The following is an 18,783-nucleotide window of genomic DNA, read 5'->3' on the forward strand; positions in this document are numbered from 1 at the left end:
AAATTGCCTAGCCACATCCTCTGTAGGCTTGCTCTATAAATACCATGTGATTCCACAGTACTTCGCTGGTCATTACGGTTTGTTAATCACTCCTGGAGTGTCAGCCTTTCCTGTTGAATTGTTAGTTAGCTTAGAGTAATTCCTGGGACTGCACTAGGCAGCTTCCCTAGTGCAGTTAGGCTTATCTGTTTGTCTGTATTGCCTCACTGCTGAGATTGTCCTGCCGCCAACGGTGGGCGTCAGGAAGTCGTTCTGTCTGTCTGGGGGTGCCAACCAGAACAGCGGTTGTTACTGGTAGCCCCTCCTGTTTATCTTGTTTGGATCGCACTAGCCTCTAGCGGTAGCGGCTGTGGATCCTTCTGTTCTGTGTTTGTGTGTCGGTGGTTGGTTAGGCGTGCTTGTCTCTGTTGTGCTTAACACGCGGAGACCGCACTGTAAACGCGTTCGCTGTTGCGAATGAGTGCGGTGTTCACGTTTAGTTAGCGTTTGTTATTTTCCTTACCTTCTCATTGTATGATTTGCTGTGCCTTTGCTACTCTCGTGACCTGTCTTGCTTAAGCCTTGTGTCATCTCTGGCAATCGCCTCTCCCGTGATTGCGTTTTTACTTTGTTTCTGCGGTTGTGTGTGCACCGTCGCGGGTGGCGACTAGATTGGTGGACACATGTACTCTCTGTCGCTTTGCTCTCTCTCTTTCAGGGCTATCTTGCCCTGCGGTTCTTCCCTTCGTACAATTCCTGTCTGGCGTCTGTGGCAGGGCAGATGATCTGTTCCTCTGCACTCCACAACTCCATCTGCCGACAGGAATTTCCCTCTACAGGTGCATTGCACCTTTTGCTGGGTTCTCTCAAATTATACGCTTGTGGAGGATTTCCGCAGTGTCAGCGCGCGACTTGTGCGCTGACCACGGAGAGAATCCCACAATCGTTACACATACATTTTAAGGTGAATTCTTTAGAACTCAGTTTAAAACCTGGCACATATGTCATATTAAAAAACTATACATTTAAATATAATTTAAGACATCTACAGTACTTTGCAAAGAGCAAAATTAGATATGTACCTTGGTAGAGGGATGCCTCAGGATACCCCAGAGGCTTCTCACGGCACACATTTCATATAAAAAAAACTATCAATTTAAATATCATTAAGTGTACCAGAGCTGGATTGATTAAAACTTTTTATACATACCTGGGGCTTCCTCCAGCCTCATAACCACGGATCGCTCCCACGCCGCCATCCTCAGTCTTCCCGCAGCTCCGATACCTAGTCCCTGCACTTCCATCAGTCGGAGCCACTCTGACGTAAGTGAAGTGCGCTGTTAGCATATCTCTCCAACAGCCGCTGGAGAGATACGTAGAGGGTGCACTACTCCTGTGTAGATTGGCCCGACTGACCAAAGTGCGGGGACCCAGTATCGGAGCTGTGGGAGTGATCCGTGGGTATGGGGCTGGAGGTATGTATAAAAAGTTTTATTTAATCCAGCTGTGAGTCCCTTTAAGGCCCCGTTCACACTTGCGTTTTGGCAAATAAACGGACCGGATCCTGATCGGATCCTGATCGGATCCTGATCAGAACCGTACGGTTCCGATCCGGATCCGGTCCGTTTGTATCAGGCATGCATCAGGCTGCCATCCGGATCCGTGGGCAAAAAATAGCGAAATTTAAAAAAAAAATGTTGGGGTCAGCAGAAGGTGCACCTGGTGCACGTGTAGAATCAGGTTCCTCCGCTGTAGGCCTCACCTCCACCTCCGACATTCTGCCAAACAGCTCCAGCACGTCTGTCACTGCTGCTCCACTCCAGACATGCTTGGCCCATGTGTCCCCATCCGAAATGGCCGCTTGCATACGCATAGGAAGTGGGGTAGAACGTCAGGTTTTTGTAGGCAGTGTGTTCTGTGCCTTCCGTTCCCCATTGGTTTCTGTGTTCCTGATGGTGCTGTCAGGCTCAGGTCCGGCTCCGGTCCGGGTGCGTGGGCCGGAGATCCGGACCCAAAAAATAGCGCATGTTGGAAAAGAGTCCGGAGTCCGGATCCGAACGGACACGTGTGAACGTCCGCATAGACTTTACATTGCTATGCGGAACGTACGTTCCGTTTGTACAGTATGCGGTCCGGATCAGATCCGGAAAATCCGGATAGCGAACGCTAATGTGAACCGGGCCTAAGACATCTACAGTACTTTGCAAAGAGCAAAATTTGGTAGAGGGAAGCCTCAGCATACACCAGAGGCTTCTCACATCCTCCTGCAGACCACCGCTAAATGCTTGAGCCCCTGAAAGCTCCCAGCCGCACTCCCATACATGAGTGAGCACGGCAGAACTGCGCAGGACTGCTCAAGCCTGCACAGTAGCAAGGAGCCACCACTTGGGTTTGTCAGAAAAAGCTGAGGCTGTTCGGCTTCATGCTACTGCACAGGAACCAGTGCAGCCACACTCTGTCAACAAGCACTTGTTGACAATAATTGGGGTCCCAGCACTGGAATGGAATGGGAGGGGGAGCCTATGGATTTTCCAGAGGCTTTCCTGTACTGAGATAAGTATCCCAATTGGGCACTCTTTTATGCCCAGATACAGACCTGCAATGTACCTACTCCTACCTATTGCCTGATGAAGCGGGGTCATATCTGCGAAATGCGTTGCATTTTCCCCTGGAGTATGTAAATAAATTTATTCTGCTAAACTTTGTTAGTTTATCTTGTGTCTGTTTGGAGGAGGTAAGTCCACCACTGCCTCCACAAATTTTAAACTTTTTAGACATTTTTATTCTTCTGGCGCCTCTGTATCCTTGTTACATTGTTCAAAGTCCACCCTTGGTGGAGGGGTGTCAACCCCCGTTTTTTCCTGATCTACATATAGCGACTTCGTAATCCTGAGTGGGGCAGATCTTATCTCCCCACCTGCTGTTACAGTGGTTGCCTTTGAGGTAACCCTGCTTTGTGAGTATATTTGTATTTACTCTACCAACTTCATCCCTTATTACCAGTACACGCTACACTATATATGGCTCTTGGTGTCCCTATCTTTATTTTACTCCTCCAGGTTTCCTTCAACATTAATTATGGTTAGTGTGAATTTGTGAAATAGAGGTTACAATTTAGCTTAGAATTTTGCTTTTTTGCTTTGCGTTTCGCAGTTTTGCCTTTATGTATCTTGAGCATGCTCACTATACATTTTTTGCTATTTAAGTGAAAAAAACATTCATACACGGCAAAACATAATTTTAAATAACATTTGGAAAGTACTTGTCGAAATTACATGAATTCTGACTTTCAACTCAAATTTACGGAATTGTGATGCAAAGGTCGGAATTCAGCAAAATTTGTGCGCTCATGTCTATAGAACATGTCCTCCAATATCGTATAAGACCATGATGCACTGCATACGGCTTATCAATAACTCCCCCAGTATCTTCTTCCTTATTAGTACTCTTACCTTTGGAAGCTTTTCCATTCAGCTTCTGTGTGTCAGTGTCCTGTGTGTATACCAGAGATCTACAAGAAATAAACATTAGATTAATACCCCGTGTCAGTGTGGGTTTCCTCCAGGCAGATCAGTTTCTTCCTACATCCCAAAAACATACATATAAGTTAATTGCCCCTCCCTCACAAAAAAAAGATGGACACAAGACTATGGGAGGGGTTAGATTGTGAGCTCTTCTGAGGGACAGTTAGAAACATGACTATATACTCTGTAATGCGCTGCAAAAGATGTCGCCGCTATGTAACAGTGTTGCCAACTCATCCCTTTAATTACTGACACATCTAGGTTATACAGGTTCTGGGGCTATTTGCACATAACCAGTGCATTAACTGCATCTAAATAGCCACAAAACCTGTATGATTCATATGTGTCAGTAATTAAAGGGATGAGTTGGCAACCCTGCTATGTAAGTACTAAATATTAATAATATATCACACCATGGCAATTCCTGATTCTATATGGCCGTTGCCTGAACTCTGGAAGTGGGGTGCCACATCGCGGTGGCATTGCTCTGAACACCATCATATTGTGCATAATGGTCTAAGGACCAGGAAGAGGATGGCTGAGCAGTTTAAATTGTAACTGTCAGGCATAAAATCAAAAATCAATTCTTTATTTTTATCTGGTACACAAGTAATGTAAGGATGCTAACCAGGCAATCCAAAAGTTAAAATTACTATTACTTCTCTTGTTGATAAATGATCATCCCCCAGTTTACCTGACTCTTATTTGGTACACACAAAATGTGGTACGCACAAAGGAAGTTGCAGGGCATGCTGGGTTGTCCTTTTTTGCTTCTCTACTTTCCCCTCAGACTTAACTAATGCAGCCTGATTGGCTGAAGCCTCTTTCTCTCCTGTTTCCCCCTCCAACACTTCTGTTCCTCTCTGATTGGCTAATATTGCTCATGCTGAGACAATGCACTTTTTATAGTGAAGGGCAGGCAATGCATACACAATCAGGCAGAGGAGAGTAAGGGAGAAAATTACATCAGGATTGGCTTCAAAATAGCCACAGTTAAAATGGAAGGATTTTCTCTTTTTTTACTGTAGAACAATCACTAAAATCAAAACATGGACAGTGCAATACATATGTTATCTTAGTAGAGCAAGTATTTATCTACTTATATATGTGTTTTTTCAGAGATAGTATGGCTGACAGCTCCTCTTTAAGGCCAAATGTGAATGCAAGGGGAAATGATTTGCATCTCATTGATCCCCAGTGGAGAGAACACAAGTGACAATAGAAATCTGGACTGGATTGATCTGTCTGCTAATAAAAAGTTCTGCCCCTGTGAAGAAGGGACGACATTGCTAGGAATGACGGAGTGGCTTCCATTGGGTGGGGTGAAGAGGGGAACAATGAACGGTTCATCAAGAGACCTCAACATACCTCGGGGTAATATTCTTATTATTTACATGTACAATGTTTACAATGCCAACATATTACGCAGTGCTGAGCAATAACTAGTGATACATGCAATGTAAACAAGAGGTGACAGACAGAGAGGTAACGGTTATACAACATAGCACAAGGTTGTCCATGCAAACAGGGTATGAGATGCATGGTCATGTGATTTCACAGAGACCCAGGAAGTCCATGGGAAGGGTGTCATTAGTGGGGTCGCAAGATCAAGAAGGACACACTTATGCCTGGTACACACCATGCAATTTCCCATCAGATAGATGGGTCGAATCGATTATTTCCAATCTGATTTCCGATGTTTTTTCTAATCGATTTTGTAAAGAAGCGATTGGAAAAATCATTTAGAAAAATGATTGGAAATCAGATCAGACCTGTTGGAAATAACTGATCCGACTTGTCTATTTGACGGGAAATTGCATGGTGTGCACCAGGCATAAGTGTGTGTGTGTGTGGGGGGGGGGGGGGGGGGAGACCCTGCTAAAGGCATACTAGCTACACTATTCTTGGCTGGGTTCTTTAGAGACCTGTATACAAAGGACTAAGGGAAATTACTATTCTGCTCATAAAACCTGTCAAAGAAGACGAGAAAATGAAAATAACATTTTAATTTATGATGTTTCATGTGTTCCTCAAAACAAGAAGAAAATGCATAGTTTAAATATACTTTAGCATTAAACCAAACAATAAAATCACTCTGTATTTCCTATAGAGAGCCTCCACATACCTCCATCCCCCACTCCCAGCACCTTCCTGTCCTCTCCATATTACTACTGACTACCAAGTACATTAATTACATTGTAACTAATCTATCACAGCAGCCTAATCTATATACACATCCCCAGCAGCTGCTAAATCCTAATGCCAGCCGAACATGTTATTATGTTGCCAGATGGAGGGGACAAGGGTGACACATACTGGTTAAATTACATATGGATCGACCAATGTCTGCACAAGCCGGACATTAATTCTCAGGGCCACATAATTGCAGTATAGAATCACAGAAACAGTGGCTTAGCTGGAGATTATTGGGCCCTATAGTGATATTTCAGACCTAGGCACTCTTGAGCAGTGCCTAACCTATGGATATGACTTGACTGAACAATTTACATTCCCATGCAATGTACTCTGCATATAGTCCATGGGGACTGAGACAAAGTCAGAGAGTGGAGATAAACAGGAAAGTTAATAGTGAATGCATCAAGTACCATCCGGGGCCTCTATCTATCTATCTATCTATCTATCTATCTATCTATCTATCTATCTATCTATCTATCTATCTATCTATCTATCTCCAACATCTCCTGTAGCTCTTTACATAGTATATAGTGTGCCACTGTTCCCCAGAGGAGCTCACAATCTAATCCCTACAAGAGTCTTGGGTCAATTTTAGGGAGAAGCTAATTAACTTATTTGTATGTTTTTGGGATGTGGGAGGCAACAGGAGTGACATGGGGAGAACATACAAACTCCATGCAGATAGTGCCCCAGCTGGGGTTCAAACCAGAGACCCAGTGCTGCAAAGCAAGAGTGCTATCCACTATGCCACCGTGCCACCCCACGTAGCTATTGCTACTCCCCTGCACTGAAAAATTATCAAACGCATTATGGGGGGTGCATAAAAGTAGTAAAGTAGTATCTGTAAAATTTTAAATCATACATTCCATTGTCTACTATACTAAATACCCAGGATATTTAATGTGCTGCCCATTGGAGCACTAATATGTAGGTGGGACCATATTAAACCTAAGATGAGACTGCTTGCAAAAATGTGGTTTGGTAAAATTGTACAACTAAACTGTTATCCTCTTCAACATACTGCCTTCCCCTAAAGACCGTTTCATATGAATTAATTTCCCATTGTTGGCAGCAGTAATGCTAATGATGTTTGATATCTGTTGCTTTTCATGTCTCACATATATGACCATGCATGCTATGCACCAGTATAATGCGTGAAAACGTGAATGCGAAAAAGCTGTGAGTGTGAGTGAGGTCTAAAAATTCTCCATAAATGGTTAAAACTAAATTATTTACTAATCCTGTCAAAAACGTGGCTCAAGTGACCAGATCTAGAGACACAGGTCCCCATAACACAGGAGGAAAATTGACATAAACTCTTACCCGTCTGTACGTTACTCTGCATCACGTGACCCCCGAGGTTCTACTCCAGCCCTGCAGGAAAAGCAAACAAAGGAATATGATTGGCTGGCAGCTGAGAAAGCACAACAGTGACTATTGAAAAGGACATCAAGTCAAACATGAACTTTTTTAGACTAGATCAGAGCAGAATCATCCACCAGGCAACCTAGGCAGGTAATTGGAACTTAGAGGATGTCAAGGGGCCCACCTGCCACCTTCTTTGACCTCTCTTCACTTCGGCCCCAAAAGGACCACAAGGGGGTCCCAAATCTACTACCTTGCCTAGGGCCTATTTCCATTTTAATGCATCTCTGGGCTGGATAGTGGATACACACTGTGTGTATTGCATAACACACATTACAATGAGTCTGAACTACAGATGTGTTATACCATTCACTTTAATTAAAGGATACCAGAGATGAAAATAAACTAATGAAATAAACAATTGTATCTATCCTTCTCCTAAAATGATGTTTTAAGATATTCCACAGTTTTATTTTATATTTAAATCTACTTTTTAAGTTTTTACTGTTTTATTGTTTTTGCTCAATGACACATTCAATGAAGAATGCCAGAGCTAAAATCTATGAACTATTGACCCTTTTTTTTCTCTTTCCTGCTCTCAGAAGCCATTTCCTGCTAGGAAAGTGTTTTAGAGTTGTAATTTCTTATCAGTGAGGGTCACACTGTAGTCTGATTCAGTCCTGACCCAGACCAGAACTGCCAACTATATACCTGATGTTTAACTCTTTCAGGCAGAGAAAGAAAAGAAAGGAACACAGCATAGCTATTTGTGTGCTAGGCACTGAACATACACAGGTCTATTTTATTATGTCACATGTCACCTCGGGTATCCTTTAAAAAAACCTGTATGCAGCGAGTTACAATAACACAATCTGTTACAACATACTGTAGAAGTGTGATCAGACCCATAGAATTGTATGGGCAGTGATGAGCTGGCATGCAGAATTATTATTCTGACAAAATTGATGCAGCGGCGATTAGCGTCAACTGCGCAAACGCGGTGTATGGATCCCGATTTTCCCCGTCATTTCTGGCGACCCTAGAAGCTGCATACTGTGTCCAGGGTCGCCTAGCCACCGTGGCTTCATGTTCCCCTGCGGGGACGAAAAACACCGACACGACGGGAATCCGATGATCGCTGTACCCCCGACGAGACATCACAGGAAGGCGCGGCTTCTGGCCACCCGAACGCCACCTGCCGTCTGTGTGAACCAGCCCTAAGTTGTGCCCTGGCCTCATATTCAGCCACATATGCCATCACGCCCCTACCACATATTAAGTCATACCTTGGCCTCATATTCAGCCACGTATGATGTCACACACCTGCCACATATCCAGTCATGCCCTGGCCTCATATTCAGCCATGTATGATGTCACACACCTGCCACATATTAAGTCGTGCCCTGGCCTCATATTCAGCCATGTATGATGTCACACACCTGCCACATATGCAGTCATGCCATGGCCTCATATTCAGCCACGTATGCCATCACGCCCCTGCCACATATTAAGTCATGCCTTGGCCTCATATTCAGCCACGTATGCCATCACGCCCCTGCCACATATTAAGTCATGCCTTGGCCTCATATTCAGCCACGTATGCCATCACGCCCCTGCCACATATTAAGTCATGCCCTGGTCTCATATTCAGACACATATGCAGTCATGCCCTGGCCTCATATTTAGCCACGTACGCTGCCGCACACCTGCCACATGTCAAGTCATCCCTCTACTTCTTATCCAGCCCCCCCCCCCCCCCCCCCCCCCCCCCCCACCACCACAGTCACACAGACCTTGAATAATTCACAAGGAAGACAAATTTTCATTTTTCAAACCACACCGGTTCTTCCTTTCATCACTACACCTTTCTTAGTATTTGTAATTAAGTAAGGCAATAATTTAGAGGCTGGGCATGATGTTTAGAACAATATAAGCACTCTTCTTAGTAGATAAATACATTTACTTTTTATTTAAAGTCTTTACATCAGGCCTAAAGGAGACAGCTGAGTCAGAGATAAAACACTGTCTAGACAAGACACAGAAGATCTATATTGTGCTTTTCTCCTGGTGGACTCAAAGCACCAGAGCTGCAGCCATTATGGCACACTCTATAGGCAGTAGCAGTGTTAGGGAGTGTTGCCCAATGACACCTCACTAAACAGGTGCTGGCTTAGGCCCGGTTCACATTGTGTTTTAGAGCCAAAAGGATCTGGTGAGCGGATCCGGTCTCTGCTTCACCGGCTCCGGATGGCTCTGTCCGCGGCCCAGTTCACATAGGGAAAACGGATTTGATCAATGATTGATCGGATTCGTTTTCATTCAGCAATACAAACCTAATCTTCCGTAGCAGCCAGAGGTAGAGGCTTCCTCTTCTTCCGCTGTGACTACACAGCGCGTCATGTGACTAGTCACATGACGCGAAAGAAGACGGAAGCCTCTAATGCCGGCTGCTACGGAAGATTAGGTATGTATAAACCCTCCTTCACCATCCCGTCGCTGAGGTTCGTGACGGCCCATGCCCCCATCCCCTGTGGAATTGTCCGTTTCTTCACTAGTGTGAAGAAAGGTTTCGTTTTCCATTGCCCTAATGCTGCTGCATTTTTTGTCCGGAACCGTTCCGCTGGGCAGAACGGTCCGGAAAATTAGGGCCTGCAGCAATTTTTAGGTCCGGGGAAGGGAACGTACGCAAAGTATCCGTACTGACGGTCGCATGTGAATGGATCCATAGGTTAACATTGGATCCTTTCATATCCGTTCTATTTGTACAGTATACATTCCGGTTCTGATCTGGAAAAAAACGCTAATGTGAACCGGGCCTCACTGAACAGGAAAAGCCGCAATTCAAACCCAGGTCTCCTGTTGCAGTCTACACCACGTTCCAAATTATTATGCAAAGGATATTTCTCTCTGATTTTCCCTCTGTTTGTGGATGCAAGTGGCAGTCAACATCATCTTTTATGGCGGGCATACATGGCGGGCCAGCGGCTCGATGCCGGCGCATCCCTGCTCGTCCGCGCGGATCGATTGCCGCTCATCCCTGCCGGCGCTTCCTTATCACTGCTCGATTCCCTGCCATTGCCCGCCGGCGGGAATCGAGTGGGCGCGGGTCAAGCGGCATGATCGGGCCAGCTGAATATTATCAGCTGGCCGGATCAGCTGGTCGATACACGGTACAGAAACGTACCGTGTATCCCCAGCATAAGTCATCATCATCAACCATTAGAACATAATTCAAATGTTAATGGGATAATGGGATTTTTTCAAAAATAAAAAAAACCTTAAAATGCACTGTTCCAAATTATTACTCACAACAGAGTTTTAAAAACATCTTAACAGGCGAAGTTTTGCATTAACATAGGACACCTTATTTGATAGCAGCTTTATTGAACTTGTGAGTTTTTTAAGAGTTTCTGCTTGAATGTCTTTGCAGGGTGTCAGAATAGACTCTCAAAGCTGCTGTTTGGATGTAAACTGCCTCCCACCCTCTTATATATTTTGTACACAAAGAAGGAACACCGCTCACCACACCACCAGTCCAACAAGAGCAGGACCAGGTTCAGCAACACCAGGTAGATCAACAAAGAGGAAAGTCCGCTCAACTGTAAGACTAAGAAGTCCAATCTTTATTAGGGTAGGAACAGGGTTGCCTCTAGCCATTCTGTCACTCCAGGCGAGAAAACCTGTGGTGCCTCCCCCTCTCCCCTCTACCCGTGGCACCCCCCCTCCCATAAAAAAAATCATAATGCGGCAGCGTTTTACCAGAAAATACACGTATTTTAAAAGCGTTTCACCAGAAAATAATTGTAATGCAGCAATGTTTCAACAGAAAATAATCAATGCGGCAGCGTTTCACCAGAAAAATACTCGTAAACGCGGTAGCGTTTCACCAGAAAATACATGTAGGCAGGGCTCCACGTTCATGAGGCACAAAGAGGGACAGAAGGAAGCATAAAGGGGGAAAGAAGGAGGCACAGGGGGACTGAATAAGGCACACAGGGCGACATAGGAAGGCACAGGGGGACAGAAGGAGGCATGAGGGTCAGAAGAAACCACGGAGGACAGAAGGAGGCACAAGAACAGAAGGAGGCACACAAGGGGACACAAGTAGGCACAATGGGCAACAAAAGGAAGCACAATGGGGGACAGAATGAGACACAAAGGAGGACAGAAGGAGGTACACAGAGGGGCAGAAGAAGACAGAGGGGGACTGAAGGAGGCACACGGGGACAGAAGGAGGGGCAAAGTGGTGCGGAAGGAGGCACAAAGTGGGGCAGAAGGAGGCACAATGGGGGACAGATTGAGGCACAAGGTGGGGCAGAAGGAGGCACAATCAGGACAGATTAAGGCACAATGGGGGACAAAAGGAGGCACAGGGGGAAAGAAGGCGGCACAGGGGGAAAGAAGGCGGCACAGGGGGACTGAAGGAGGCACACAGGGGACAGAAGGCGGCTCAAAGGGGGCTGAAGGAGGCACAATGAGGGACAGAAAAAAAACACAAAGGGGAAGAAGGAGGCACAGGGAGACAGTAGGAGGCACAAAGGGGAACAAAAGGATGCACAGGGAGACAGAAGGAGGCAAAAAGGGTTGATAGAAGAAGGCAGAGGGGGATGTAAGGAGGCACAGGGAGACAGTAGGAGGCAGAAGGGGACAGACAGAGCCACAGGGAGACAGAAGAAGGCACAAAGGGGCACAGAAAAAGGCACAGGGGGACAGAGGAAGGCGCAGGGGACAGAGATGACACATGGAGACAGAATGAGGCACATGAGGACAGAAGGGGGAACAGGTGGGCAGAGGCAGGGCCGGGCCGAGGCATAGGCTGGAGAGGCTCCAGCCTCAGGGAGCAGTGCAGGAGGGGGCGCACAATTCATTCAGCTGTCATTCCTAATTGTGTATGAAGCAGAAAGAAATAAGAAAAGGGGATACATAGCAGTGACTGCAAGCCAGATAACTAGATATTAAGGTGTTGGGGAGGTTGTGGGCCCTGTGGCCCTCTTAGTCTAACAGCAATCAGTGAGTGACAGCTGGGGTGGGAGGGGTGGAGGGGCGCACTTTGGTGTCTCAGCCTTGGGTGCTGGAGGACCTTGTCCCTGCTCTGGGCAGAGGTATCACAGGGGGGGGGGGGGGGGGGACAAACAAAGGCACAAGGGAACATAAGGAGGCACAGGGGGATAGAATGAGGCAGAGGTGGCACAGGGGGACTGAAGGAGGCACATGGAGACAGAAGGAGACACAAATGAAGACAGGAAGCACAAAGGGAGACAGAAGGACACACAGGGGGTCAGACATGGCACAAAGGACTGAAGGAGGCACAAGGAGACAGAAGGAGGCACAAGGGACAGAAGGGAGCACAAAGGGGGGGGGGAATGTACAATGCACAGAGGGACACAGAGGTGGCAGCTGCCTGCAACTTGTGCTAAGCAGATGCAGCATATGCAAGTAATAGAACACCTATGGGGGTGAGGCTTATTCAGGGGTGTGGCTTCATCCAGGGGGCATGGCTTAATCCAGCAACATGGCGCCCCCAGGACCAATGGCACTCCAGGCAATGGCCTGTACTGCCTATGCCTAGAGGCTTCCCTGGGTAGGAACACACTAGTGAGTGAACACATTGAGAACCCCATACGTGTCAGTTGTATCTGTAGATGTCCTTGTTTCTGTGTCTGCTTGTTTTCTAATAAAGATGCCGATTTTAATTCCCACATAAGCCTGCAGATTTATTTCTTCAGGGCTACAGAATAGGTGCTTAAGTCGTGTTTGGGGCGAGGGAATAGGCATAGGCCATCATAAAGAGGTGCATTTTGAGGGCCTCTTTGAAGGTGTTATAGGGGGAAAGTCTTATCAGCGGTGGAATGGAGATCAGTAGAGTGTGGGCGGCTCTAGAAAAGTCCTGTGGGCATGCATGCAAGTGAAAAGTGCGCAGGGCAGTCAAGCGAAGCTCACTGGAGGAATGGAGGGTGCAGCCGGGTAGATACAGTATCTGTAGACAAGCTCAGAGCTGTAGGTTGGGCAGGCCTTGTGTACAGATTTGTAGGCCAGGCCTAGAACCTTGAAACCGATCCTGAAGTGGATAAGGAGCCAGTGCAGAGATAAACAGAGGGGGAATGTAGAAGCAGAGCGGTGGGAAGAATGGATGAGTCTAGCTGCTTCATTCATGACTGACTGAAGGGGAGTGATACGGTACAAGGAGAGGCCTGACAGAAGGGAGTTGCAGTAGTCAAAATATATTCAATTTTTGACTCATCCGCAGGTATTAAGATTAGAGAAATTAGTAAGGAGTTCAAGCAGTTGGTGTCTAGCTACCCATAAAGGAGGCAGGGGAGCAACCACAAATTACAGGGCTCTCTTCAAAAACAATTATGAGACCCCCCTAACATTCACACTCACTTCCCCATCGCTAACCTCAATATCAGGAAACCCATCTGCCAGGAATCCAGCACTGTGGTCTCAGTACAAAAATCATCTGACTCCTCAGTGTATGAAACCACTGACTCAGACTCTCTAGGTATCCAAATTTGCTTTGACTCCTCAACTCTGACTCCACAGCCCTTGCAGAGCTATGGAGTGGGTGTAAAAATCATCCGATTCCAACTCCTCAGTTTATGAAACTATCGACTCCAACTCCAGGTACCCAAAATTGCTCCGACTCCTCTAATTCAATTTCCGACTCCACAGCCCTGTAGGAATCATATAGAGAAACTGCAGCCACCATGACTCCCTAACCATAACAAGTGTGACTGCTCTGGAGGGATGTTAACTGAATCAGATGAAGGGAGGGTAAGGAGATGGGCCTCCTGCAGCTGCAGGAACTGCTCCATCTATTGTTATGCCTCTGAATGGGGGTCAGGTTAGCTTATGGCTAGGACTAGCTGCTTTCTGTATAGGCTCCAAGACTGATAGTAGACTCACTGCTCAAATGAAACCTGGAGGGAAAAAAGTGCCCTAAATGGGTACTTATCTCAGTTGAGATACTCCAGGTGTTCCCCCATCGCCTCCACCAATCCAGCTCTGCAACCCCCCAAAACTCCTTGTGAAAGAGTGTGCGTGGCCACGTTCCTGTCTATGAATGAGCATGGCCACCCTGCGCAGGTGCAATATTCCTCTCGCCTGCATAATAGCCAGGGCTGTAGGGTCGGAGCAATTGTGAGGTACCTGGAGTCGGAGTTGGTGGCTTCATAAACTGAGGAGTTGGATGATTTTTGTACCCACACCATAGCTTTGCAAGGGATGTGGAGTCGGAGCAATTTTGGGTACCTGGAGTCGGTTTCATAAACTATGAAGTTGGATAATTTTTGTACCGACTCCAAAGCCCTTGTTGTAGCACAGTGCTGCTCAGGCTCGGCGTAACAAAGGTGAGCCCAAGCAGCTCCGTGCAACTGTGCAGGCGCCAGGTCTCCCATGATTGTGCAGAGCAGCCACGCCCGTTCATGGGCGAAGAGTGGAAAGGGGTCCCAGCATCCTGTGGTGGTCTGGAGGACATGGGAAGCCTCTGGAGGATGCAGAGGCTTCCCTCTACTGAGGTAAGTATGATTTCTTTCTCCTTGAAAACTTACAGCTTAGCTTTATTGTTAGGACCAGGAAGAGGTCTACAGACTAGTAAGTGAAACCTTCCTAAATTTTAATAGATGTAAATTACAGATTTGCTTGACTTCTCTGACCATCTCCAATTACACGACCGGTGCTTCCACGGGGTAAACTGCGCAATTGTCCATGGCCTGGAAGCCACTAGGGATCATGGAGATCACCTCATCTCTACACTACTAAAATGGAATGGGCCCCATGTTAATTTTTGCCCCGAGCCACAAGTACAATTATACCCACCCCTTAACTATAGTTCTATGTATCAGTGTCATTAGTGATAGAACAACACTTCACTTTGTTGCTAGCAATGTCCTGCCAGTCATCCAGTACATTTGGGCGATGCCTCCATAGCGATCATTCGGCAAGCGAGGCGTGGAACATGTCACAGGCCTGAGGCCTGTCCCTTCCATGCTCTATTCTAAATTAAAATAAAATATTTCAGAGAGAATTAAACATTCACTGGTCCTAGATTTGTTTACATCCACAAAATGAAAATGTTAAAAACCATGAATATGTTCCTCTACCAAAGCGGCATATTTAACTATAATCTTTGATTTGTATTCAGCAGCCTTGCAGTGCAGTGGTGTCTGTATCGCAGCAGATGAAAATGGAGCAGGCCGAGCGCCGATATAATTGGCACCGAATTGGCGGAAAAAGTAAAAGCCGCTGACCAATAAGGAGAGCTCATGGTCTTGGTTTCAGCAGTTAGTATCCCTGAAACTACTGATTATTAAGACATGTGCATTTTAGCTAATCTAAAATTAGAGGTACCATAACAACATATAGTAGAATGCAGTAAATTATTCAGGATACCCACTTTTATGTTAAAGGAATACTGTAGGGGTCGGGGAAAATGAGTTGGACTTACCCGGGGCTTCTAATGGTCCCCCACAGACATCCTGTGCCTGCGCAGCCACTCACCGATGCTCCGGCCCCGCCTCCGGTTCACATCTGGAATTTCAGACTTTAAAGTCTGAAAATCACTGCGCTTGCGTTGCCGTGTGCTCGCTTCCGCTGAGCGTACTGCGCAGGCCCAGTATGATCTGCGCCTGCGCAGTGGGAGCGAGGACACAGCAATGCAGGTGCAGTGGTTTTCCGACTTTAACCTATTTTGGTTCCTGGACGTAGTTTCTACGTCCAGGAACCATGCGCGCTACCGCGCGCCCCCGCGGCCGATCGCGCGCGTGCACGCGCACTTCCGGCCGCGGATTCGGTAGCCAGGGAATCAATGTATCGGTCTACGGTGCCCGATCATTGATTCCTCTCCCCCGCTGAAAAAGCGACAGCTTCTCTCGGAAGCTGTGCCTTTTCTGGCCGTTCCCTCTGCGATGAGTCACTCTAAGCGTGTGTTACGCTTAGAGTGACGTCATGTTAACAAACTCATGGCCGCCATCTTGTGGCCAAAAAGTAATACTACACCTGTAAAAAAATAAAATTTAAAATTACCACACATTTACATTATCAATCTATTGTTTACCTCCCACCCTCCCAAAACTACCCAAATAAAATGTTTACAATAAAAAAAAAAAACCATTACAATAAAAAAAAACAACATGTAAATATTTACCTAAGGGTCTAAACCTTTTAAATATCAATGTAACGATGAAATATTTCTATATTTTTTTTATTTTAAACTTGTAAATAGTGATAGATGCAAAACGGGAAAAAAGCACCTTTATTTCCAAATAAAATATTGTCGCCATACATTGTGATAGGGACATAATTTTAATAGTGTTATAACCGGGACATATGGGCAAATACAATACGTGAGTTTTAATTATGGAGGCATGTATTATTTTAAAACTATAATGGCTGAAAACTGAGAAATAATGAATTTTTCCGTTTTTTCTTATTCTTCCTGTTAAAATGCATGTCCAGTAAAGTGGCTCTTAGCAAAATGTACCCCCCAAAGAAAGCCTAATTGGTGGCGGAAAAAACAAGATATAGATCAGTGCATTGTGATAAGTAGTGATAAAGTTATAGGCTAATTAATGGGAGGTGAACATTTCTCACGTGAAAACGACGGAACCTGAATGGGTTAAAGTCTGAAATTCCAGATGTGAACCGGAGGCGGGGCCAGAGCATTGGTGAGTGGCTGCGCAGGCACAGGAAGTCTGCGGGGGACCATTAGAAGCCCCGGGTAAGTTCAACTCATTTTCCCCCGACCCCCTACAGTATTCCTTTAACCATTTTTGGTCCAGACCGCTCGGACAGCTTGTTAGAGGAGTGCGTGTGTGCAGCACTGCGAATGGCAAGAGTAACGAGACCATGCGGGATTGGTGCTCCGGCCCCGCCTCCGGCTCACTTCTGGAATTTCAGACTTTAAAGTCTGAAAACCACTGTGCCTGCGTTGCCGTGTCCTCGCTCCAACTGACGTCACCAGGAGCGTACTGCGCAGGCCCAGTATGGTCCTGCGCAAGGGGCTGGAGGAAGCCCGAGGTAAGTAGATTTTTGATTTGTAAACACCTTGGACCTTCCCTTTATGCTATGTGGAATGCTCCTCCCAGAACATTCTGGGATGGCAAGTATTATTTCAAATGACTTTAAAACACAGAGTAAACAAACATTCCGTAGAGCTGCACCTGACAGCACTTAAGAAGTCACCACCTGTGATAAATTTAAAATTTCAGAAAGTAAATCAGGGTTCGGAAAGATTTTACAATGGGCAAAAACTGACTAAATAATTTATAAAGAAATATTGATAAAAAAAAGCAATTATATTCATTAAGTTATTTTCACTGCAGCTCCTCTTTAGTTTATAAATGCATGTAGAACCAAACAATGCTAGTAAGCTATGGCGGTGGTAGCCTTACTACTGTGTGGATGAGGAGAAGCACTGTTCAGGCAGATGGGTGGGGTGAAGGCGCTATGCGTGAGCATGTAGCACCTGCACTGCTGTCTGACCTCTGTCTCTTTTTCCATATGTATGTCTCTCTCTCCCCTTCCCTCTCCAATACACTTACTTCCCTTCTGAGAGCCCAAACACCCTCCACTTCCTCTCCCAGAGTCTGGGACAATGCAGTCAATGTGAAGATCACTGACAGCCAGGGAAAACAAATATATAAACAGTAAGCAGAGAAAACAGCAGGCTCTGTCCATACCAAATACCATTCTTTCCATAATTTATCAGGAAAGAGACCATCTCTCTGCACCAATATATGAAAAATAAACATAAGCAGAAGGCTGGTTACCATTTGCAGGATCACTGCTTGAGGGATATTATTTTTAGGTATGTATATAGCACTCATCTTCCTCAGCACTTCACAGTACATAGTCATGTTCCCACAGTCACTACAGTCCTCAGAAGAGCTCAAAAGCCTAATCCCTACCATAGTCATGGTTAGGGTTGCCAGGTCGGCTGATGGAGAAAACCGGACAGGGGGTGGAGTTAGGGGCGGAGTCAGAAGCGCACTTTTATGTAGAGTGGGGCTAAGCAATGGGCTTTTAAAAAAATGTTTTTTACAGTATTTATATCGCACTGACATCTTCTGCAGACTGCAGCACATTACAGAGTACATAGCCATGTCACTAACTGTCCTCACCAGTACATGCACATAAGAGACCACTTTTCACCAGTAAATGCACATAATAAGAGACCGCTTTTCACCAGTAAATGCACATAATAAGAGACAGAGCAGAAAACTATTACAAAACTGGAAAACTATGCAAATAATGCAATGCATTTATGGCGTTTTTGCACAGTGAAGTGGTCGATTTCTTGCGGGAAGTTTTAAAAAAAAATTTTTTTTTTCCCCACCAAAATTTTTTATTGAGAACAATAAAGTGGACATACATAGGCATAAAGTTAAAATATAAATCTGTGCATACATGTATGTACACATTTTGAGCAAATATAACAAATATAACAGTATAACAGTATAAATTGCGAGATTGGCGAGATTGAATGAGATTGAAAGTCACGCCTGGACTATACGGAGGGGAGATAGAGCGGAGCCAATGCACACAAAGAGCGGAAATACAACCAGAGAATTATGGGTCACTCACTCACCATTTCTCCAGACTCCTGACCTTACCTTGCTTCCTTCGCAGATGCAGAATCGCATTGCAAATGACGTGAGTGACGCACGTCATGCGTGCGTTGGCAACGCAGCGTTGGCGTTGCCGTAGCAACGTCGGGAAG

General features: G+C 45.7%; 1 protein-coding gene across 1 annotated transcript in view; it reads right to left on the reverse strand.

Moving 5' to 3' along the window:
- DMTN (dematin actin binding protein) overlaps window positions 1–18,783 on the reverse strand; it is a 123,792-nt gene that overhangs the window by 43,894 nt on the left and 61,115 nt on the right. The window contains 2 exon segments of the mRNA XM_068274702.1: window positions 3,432–3,490; window positions 7,023–7,073. Coding sequence (XP_068130803.1) covers window positions 3,432–3,449 — 18 coding nt within the window. The 5' untranslated portion in view covers window positions 3,450–3,490; window positions 7,023–7,073.

This window comes from Hyperolius riggenbachi, chromosome 3 (genome assembly GCF_040937935.1).
Source record: "Hyperolius riggenbachi isolate aHypRig1 chromosome 3, aHypRig1.pri, whole genome shotgun sequence".
NCBI classification, from domain to species: Eukaryota; Metazoa; Chordata; class Amphibia; order Anura; family Hyperoliidae; genus Hyperolius; species Hyperolius riggenbachi.